The 8,738-nt window shown below is 34.0% G+C and overlaps 1 protein-coding gene across 1 annotated transcript in view; it reads left to right on the top strand.

Annotated features, from left to right (window-relative positions):
• The first annotated feature begins 3,732 nt into the window (after positions 1-3,732).
• The window catches only part of LOC129229266 (uncharacterized), a 163,244-nt gene continuing 158,238 nt past the window's right edge, over positions 3,733-8,738 (top strand). Inside the window, exons 1-2 of the mRNA XM_054863575.1 lie at positions 3,733-3,756; positions 6,579-6,650. Of these exons, the coding sequence (XP_054719550.1) occupies positions 3,733-3,756; positions 6,579-6,650 (96 nt within the window). The remainder of the gene's footprint in view (positions 3,757-6,578; positions 6,651-8,738) is intronic.

The raw sequence follows: 8,738 nt of genomic DNA, 5'->3' as shown, positions 1-8,738 counted from the left end.
TCGCTCATGATTTGCTCATGATTTAATAAACAATAATAAGCAAAGTGAACTTAGAACTGCAAAGCATAGTAGGGGTGGGGGAATGATTGCTTCAGATAGGGTTACCAACTTCAAACTTATTATCTCTTAGCATCTGGTGGTGCAATGTTTAACTGTTATTTTGGGAGAAAGTTATATGGGTTTGATTTTTCAGTGCTAAAAAAGGTAATTAACTTTTATTAAACTCTTTTATTTACCTTTTTTTTCTTTAGATGCCTACATTTCGAAAAACGCAATCTTTTTACATCCGATATGAGAGTCTTTTTTTTTTTTTCAAGCTAACTTCACTTTATTAGGATGCAAATAAATGAAGTCTCTTTATTTTTGTAATAACGCTGTAATTGCGCTGTAGTAATTTTTGTTAAATTCATTGTGCCAATGTTAATTTTCTTTTTAATTTGAAAATCGCTTGGCGAATTTGGTGATAAACAATGGAGTTGCTGATTATTTGTCTATTTCACTTTTAGGGTTTTTAGGGTGTTCACACATTTTAGTTAAAAAATATGATTTTTGTATATTTGACATCAGAAAGGGGAAGGGGGTGTATTTTTTTTTAGTTCTAGAGTTTTATTTTTTTCCTTTTCTCAAAGGTTAGCTTTTCTAGAGTTAAATTTTCCATATGGGGTGCGGGATTTCCTTTTTGTCCTAGGTGTACTGTGTTTTTTAATTGTGTTGTTTTTCTGCTGGGGAGTTGTATCCTTTTTGGTACAGGATACAGGATTTCCTTTTTGTCTTAGATGTACCGTGCTTTTTATTCGCAATTGCTTATCGGCCAGAGTTTGTTTCGCTCGCTAATTAGATGAGTTACTATAGCGCCGTCACTTCCGCCGGACGTTTCGTTGTATCTATTTTATGTTACATATTTGAGTACGGCAATTTTGGCGTAAAAAGGTGAATGACACAAAACGCAACTGGAAATAGGTATAGAAAATATGAAAAAGATAGATATTGATTAATTAATACCATTGCCAAATTTATTTTAAGAGCCGCCACAGGCGGCGAACTTGGCGTAAGAACAGGGGAAGGAGCGTGAATTTTTTTAATTCAATGGACTTCTTTTAAATTCTTAGCACGGGCATCGCGGTGCAGGTACAGCAGGTACAGCATATATCGTTGAAAAGGGTAGAACTTTCCATGTTCTAAACTATTCGTTTCAATGCTCTAACTTAATTACGGCGGGAGTGATTTGCATTTTTAGCTCGAACTTTTTTAAGCTTAGCTAAAATGTAGGCACTACTTTCTTCATTATCTATCAATAAAAAGTGAAGGAATTGTCCCATAGTTTTCTCTTTGACACCATTGGAAAAAGCGACATTTTTTACTCCAGATCTCTCTCGACCTATGGTAGAAAAACCTAGCTTCTATCTTCAAAGGAAAAAAGTTACAAGTGTTTTTAAATCAAATTCCAAAAATGTCATTTTGATTCAGGTTGTCAACCATTTTATTTTCGAGTTTCCATGGTTATGGTTATTAAATCCATTGTTTCTTTCCTTATTTTGCATTTAATTTCTTAAACTTATTTTATTTCGTGTTTCCATGGTTACGCTTTTAAAATCCATCTTTCGCATTTTAATTTCTTAAAAGTATTTTAAAATCTGTCTTCATTGTTTGGAAGGGTAATTTTGGGTGGTGTTTTTTTTTAAATTTAAGCCTAAGTGTTGAATATAGGTCACTTGACACACTTTTTATTCTCAAAGTAGACCGGGCAAAGCTAGGCAACACAGCCCTTAATATATAAAGTTTTGAAAGCTACTGTTAACGTGATTTTATACTTTTTTGTTTGTTTGGTGAAAAATTTGTTATTGCCAAAAAACATCCGCTTCACTCGCGAAAGGGCTGGGTTCCGGTAGCGTGATCGCTTGCTGCGAATGGCGTTGAGCAGTTCAGTCTAGAATAATTGTTTTAAAGCAACTGTAAATGTAATTCATTTTTTTGGCGATTTGTTTTGAAAGAAAAAAACTTTTCATTTGTTTTTATCCGAGTGAAATGTTCAACATTTTCTTCTTTTTTCTGAGGATTTTTCTACTGGATGTTTTTTTTTTCTGTTAGACGGATGGATTATGATAGCGTGGTTGCTGGGCGAGTTTGGCGATAAACAATAGAGTTGCAGAACTATTTTTACATTTGAAAGATATTACAGTCAAACCTCCATATATCGAACTTCCACATGCCAAAATTTTCTATACATCGAAATCCCAGCAAATTTCTATGTTCGTTACATAGAAAAATTGTTTCTACATATCGAATGTTTTTTTTCAAAACATTCGTACATTTTTTTTCCACTTTAGACTTAGTCACAAAAAAAAATGAAGGTTAGGGGAGAAAATTGTGTTCACTAAAGGTTGCTACGAAACTCATAAGGAGTCTGGGGTTGAGGGATGTGTAGATAGGTCGTTGTTTCGTTCTGGGTATCTTAAATTCCCTCAAGTTTACTTCAAATCTTAGTTGTAACCAGTAACTTTGTAAAATCAGTTTCAAGTTATCCTTTTTGTCTGTTGATTATCATTCCTAGTCTTTTTAGCTGCAAAAAAATCATTCAAGTTAAGTAGATTGATTTTTTACTTTTCTCTCAATCACATTGTGAAAACGAGATCCCCTAATGTTGCGGATCAAGTTGAATTGCGGAGGAATAAAGATGTATAAAGGTGCAAAAATGTAATTTCTGTTTTTTTTTTTTAAATTATTAACTTTCATTTAATCTGATGCTGGTATAAACTAGAACTTAGGTTTCATACACGAAAATTAGCTTTAAGTTTAATGTGTTATCAGGTTTTTAGGATAAATTAAAATCGTTTCTATATTATCGAAATTTTTATATATCAATTTTTTTTCCAGCAATTTGCTACTTCGATATATGGAGGTCCGACTGTATTTGATGTCTTTTTTTGTTTATTTGGCGAAATATTTTAAACTGCAGTAAAAACCGTTTCACTCGCTACATACAGTTTTAAGGCAACTGTAAATCTAATTTAATGATTTGACGAAGAGTTTTTAAATTTTAAAGAAACTTTAATAGTTTATAATTTTTTTGAAAAGGTGCGTAAGCATTTTATACAAAGAAAAATCATTATTTCACATTAGTGGGGGAGGGGGAGTCAATTTTTTTACTCAACGGACTCCTATTAAATTTTTAGCACGGGCATCGCTGTGAGGGTACTGCTAGTACTTTATAAGTCTTGCAGTCATTCCTCTTCTGCAAAAAAGGTATAAAAATAAAATAATAAAGAAAATAAAAACAGCTGTGCGCAGACATTGCAGAAAAAGAGTTGGGGAGGGGGATAGGATCTGGTATTTTTGATTTTTCCCTCTTGGAAAAGAAATGAAAAATATGCTAGCTAACCATGTTAGCTGAGATGTCGCTCCCTAATCTGGTTATCATAGTAGCTTATTGATTGCATATTGTGCATAATGCTATGCATAAAGAAGTTGTAAAACTTTTGCTCCAAATAGATAATTTTGCTTTAGACATTCATCAATGGTTTTAAATTATCACCAACCATGAGGGAAGATTTTTATTCCTTGCAAGTTGAATTGCTTGATGAAGCTTTGGCTGATCATGTCTGTTTATTTATTTATTTCACAAATGCCGGGTACATTGACCATTTGGCCATAAAACCGCGGGCTCTCCAATATTTCTCGACAACACAATTATAATTAGTTAGTGCAGAGCAGTCGTCCAGATGAGTAGCTTCCATGACTTGTCCAGAGTTGCATAAAGTGCAGGTCGGGGAATCCTTCAGTTGAAAGCAAAACAGATAGGCGTTGAGACAATCGTGTCCTGTTAAAAGTCTAAAAGCAGCCACAGCAGCAGCTCGAGAAGAATTTGGGATACAGTGGGACTCATTGCACAGTTTCCCCCAGGGTTTACCTTCAGCAGCTCGGGAAGCAACACGGCAAAACACATCCCTATGCACCCTCTTGATCTCCAATCCAGCAGAGTGGAGCGACAAGGGTCCACGAGAGCTTTGGAGAATATTGCATCCCTTCTTGGCCAAAAAGTCGGCTTTCTCATTTCCGGGCAGACCACAGTGGGATGGTACCCACTGAAAAGCCACAGTTTTCTCAATACCCCTCAGGAGTTTTTTACAGCTCTGAATACGAGACCCCTTACTTCCATGGTTATTACTAGACAAAGCCTGTAAAGCAGAGGTCGAGTCTGAAAGTATTACTGCTTTTTGGAATGGATACAGATGTGAAGCAAGTTGTTATAATGCCACATGAATGGCTTCAAGTTCTCCATCGAAATGGGTTGTGAAAGATCCAACATGTTGATAAAAAGAAAAATAGTCACAAAATATTCCAGCGCCGGCATCCCGGGAAAAATCCAACAGGGACCCATCAGTATAGATGTGAAGCCATTTGTCAGGAGGGAAACGAGTGTTAATTGTTTCCAAGGCAATAGCGCAAAGTTCAGTAGGATTTAGGTCGCGTTTTTTTTGTGTCCAGAACCAAGTCTAGTCTGACATCGAGTTCCAAATAGTTCAATGGGTTCGCAAAAGACAGAAGTTCAATGGGAGCATCGTTAATGTCATTGTATTGGGAGTTCTCACGAACACATTGAATGAAACCTCTCTGAGTCTTTAGATTACGCATTCCACAATGACTGTAATCTCTCCAGAAATTGTTTGGGAGTCTAGTTAATCTATTATATAGAATGGCTGCATTCCTCTGTATTAAATAAGTCATTGGCTGTTGGTTACAAAGTAATTGCATGGAAAGCACAGGAGTAGTTTTAATTCCTCCCGTAATCATGCGGAGCACTTGGTTTTGGAAGGTGTCAAGGGGTTTCATGACTTTGTCCGAGGCTGTGATCAAAACTTCATTGCAGTAATTCAGAACCGGCTGAATATAGGTCGTGTAAGTTGTATTCAAAGTTCCTCTACTACATCCCCATTTAACTCCCACTAGTCTTTTGAGAATGGGAAGTCTCTTCCTTGCTTTTGAAATGACATGCTCAACATGTTTAGCCCAATTCAGTTTACTGTCAAGGATGCATCCAAGATAAGTTGAAGCATCCTTATTTTGTAGGATAATACCATTAGAGACAAGACAGGGAGTAAAGGGTTGCCTATTTAAAGTAAAGAATTGGCAAGTAGTCTTCAATAAGTTTATAGTCATGTTATTTTCCTCACACCACGAATCCAGTCTCTCGAGTGTCAAATTCAAGATAGTATTTAAATTGGGCTGATCTTTTTTTGATGTACTGCACCAAATAGCAAGGTCGTCAGCAAAGAGAGCTGTCTTAGTCAACCCATCAGAAGTCAAGATATCGGGAAGGTCATTAATAAAGATGTTGAATAATGTAGGGCTAATCACTGTACCTTGTGGAAGACCAGTTTCAGTTTGTTTATAACAAGAAGTGACTTCGCCAAAACGAGTGGCACAGAAACGCTTGGAAAGGAAGTTCCTGATCCATGAAAGCATATTGCTGCAACATGCGAGAGACCGCCAGCATTCCACTGGAGAATTCGCAGTCATTTCAAATCCTTAAAAGGACGAGCACTAGAAATTGATTGCATTTTAAAGCGAAATTACAAGGAATATATTTGGAGATATCTGGTAGCTAGATTGCGAAAATACACCATTGAAACGAAAAGCGAACTAGAAACAGTAAGACTCAAAGTGGGACTGAACACTTACTCAGAAATTGCACGAAAAGGAAAGAAAAAAACAATTAAATCTATTCCCAGACGTTTAAAAGCTGTTGTTGATACTGCATGATATTCTACTAAATAATTACTTTGTAAAAAGTTAGATTGTTTACTAATTTTTTTGACATTTTTTCTAAGTGTAAGAAGACTTAGTGAGATAAAAATTCCGGCAATTTTTGGTTTTTGATTTTTTAAAAATTATGTTTTAATGTTTTATTAAAAATTTTCATGTAGTTTTATTAAAAATAGATCATAGATCTTATAATAAAATACCTGTTCTGAAATATTAATTCTAACCAATTGATAATGGCATATTTCATTGAAAGTCGTTGGTGTACGAACACTTTTGGGAGCCACTGTACATTTTTTCTCATTTTTCTCTCATAAAATATGTACTACTTTTACAGAAAGAAAGTGCAGTTATTCGCTTTTTGTAATTAAAATTGAATGAACGTATTAGAAGTACGTATTTAAAGTTCATGAAATCTAAAGTAGTGATAGAGAAAAAAGTCTCTTTCTGTAATAAAATATTTAGTTGTGTACTTATTATAAAGTTAAATTCATTAAAAGATTTTCCTTTACATGACCTGTTTAGATTAACCTAGATTCAAGTCGTAGTAAGATAAAATATTTCTACTTATCATGTGTCACTATGTTGAAGAATTAAAGATTGAATGCATTCTGTTGTAGTTTTCAAGATTGAATTTGAAATGTTTGATCACCCACTACAAAAATCGAGCAATTAAATTACATTTAAGTCATTAAAATTTGATATTTGTTGTCCTAAAATTTACGAAAATTGTGTCCTAAAATTTTTTAAATCACCACTCTGACTCCTGCTACAGGTAATTAAATGTAGATAGTAACTTTTCATTTTAAAAATTACAGTCACGCAAGTTCAACAGTCGAGATTCCAGAACGAAGGAAGAGAATTCAAGTTCAGGGGAATATGAAACTGATGTAAGTAAAATTTGTTGTATTTTTCTTTTTCAATTTCATAAGTTGCTTTGGAAGAAAACTAAATTTTATTTAAAGTTTGAAAATACACTAACAAGAAAACTGACACACCATGCAGAAGTTCATGATTCATGAAATACACCGCCAGCTCTGTCCATTCCAGCCAAAGACTGCAGTTTTGTGCTTATTAGCACTCATTAGCTCTGCACAGGAGTAACTGAGCTGGAGGTGGAAAACCTCTTAAGGAAGCCAAGAGTGCCAAACAAACCGGTAGCTAATACAGAATTAGCGCTGACCAGAGGAGCGAGAGGGGATTTTATTTTTTTACCTCTTAACAAAGCGTACTAAGCATCAAAAATTCGAAAAACCCGATTCCATCCCCATTGCCATCCTAAGCATGGGAAAAATAAAAAAAAATTAATAATTATGTCTTCAGACTACGCATTGGCAGCAAAGTTTAAAAAGGTAAAAATTGGTCAATTTTCAAATATTTTTATAAAAATCCAAATGTTCAAAAAAAAAATAAATAAATAAATAAAATTATAATCCCATTTAAATGCTTACTTTTAATAGTTTTTAAAAAAATCTTTGAAAATATTTTATTTCTTTACAGTTTTTAGTTATCGCTTAAGCCGCAAAGTTACAAGAAATCAACCAAAAATTGACGTTTTTAGCTTATTTTGTATATGCAGTATTTCTTCTTTTAGATCTTAGTTATTTATTTTTTTACAGTAAATGTGCACTATACAGCTTTTTTGCTGGAACTGCAATTATAATGTGTTGCATTAACAACCCAGAAACCACCCCATGTGGGTGGTTGCACTTTGTGTTCCACCCTGCAATTCGCAAGAAGACTGGACTTATTGACAAGACTTATACATTTGTAAACAAACTTTCGTAATAACTATATGTGTAGTTCTCAAAAGGTGGGAACAAAAACGTTACTTTTGAGCCATTTTTTTTTTAATTTTGGAATTTGAAATCAATTTTGCTTTTATTGCATAGCATGTATACCTAGAACATCATACACAAACGTAAAAAGACAGCAGGTATTTATAAAAATTAATAAATAGTAAATTTAATGATCGGTCTGTAGGTAACAGATTTTGGACATACAGTTGTCCAGCAGGTAGCAGATTTTGGACATCATCATAATGAAAGTTTCAGTTTTTGAACTTTTCCAATGAAAATTTTATCTTTTTTTAAATTCTGCAATGAAAAATAGAGGATTTATGAAGTACATGAATGACCTTATATGCTGGTCTTAAAATAATAAAATTTTGTTATGGTTTCGTAGAATACGGAAAAAAAAAACCCCTTTCAATTTGCCAGCGCAGGTGATAAAGTTGCCAAAACCGATGCTATTGGCGAAAACCTGAATTTCTCTCTGGTATCCCTTTGCTTATCGTACGCTGTGAGTTGTTGCCAATCAGGGTTTGCTTGTCAGGGAAGCGGAGGAAGTAAACCTGCCAACAAACTGCTGTAGTTCGAATCTTCAAATCTTGATATTGATGGAAGAAATTCTTTTAAAGCTTTTGAAGTGTTTCTTGATTGGTAGATTTTTGCGTTGTTTAGATACCCTACTGTAATCCAACTCCTTCATAATTTGCATTTAGTGCATTGCCATGACCAATAACAATTTCTCAAAAATAACAAAGTAAGCATTTCATTGAATCACCGGATCCACAATATTTAGAAGATTATCACACAACTGACTTGTAGATTTTGTAACTTTAAATAAGTGTACAGGTCCATGAGTCACGTAAATTTGTTTTCTTTAAAATTTGAATTATGTCAAACCACAAAAGCACAATTTTTAAAGATATTATTTACGAGTGCCTTCATTCCACTACTAGTTTAGTTTAAATATTATACAGTCCCAGCACTCCGTTAGCACATGTTAACGAAAGCTAATGACTAAAATGTCTTAGTTTTGTGGGAGAGAGATCAAAGTCACATTTTCCTTTCTGTATTGCAATGTACAGTTGCTGTTAACATAAATCTCTATGGGGAAAGTTTACGCACTTTTACGATAACTTGAAAAGTTTTTTGCGTATGGTAATAAATAAGGTATTAAATTATGCATAACAT

Source organism: Uloborus diversus, chromosome 1 (genome assembly GCF_026930045.1).
Source record: "Uloborus diversus isolate 005 chromosome 1, Udiv.v.3.1, whole genome shotgun sequence".
NCBI lineage: Eukaryota > Metazoa > Arthropoda > Arachnida > Araneae > Uloboridae > Uloborus > Uloborus diversus.
This window is presented reverse-complemented; position numbering and strand designations above follow the sequence as displayed.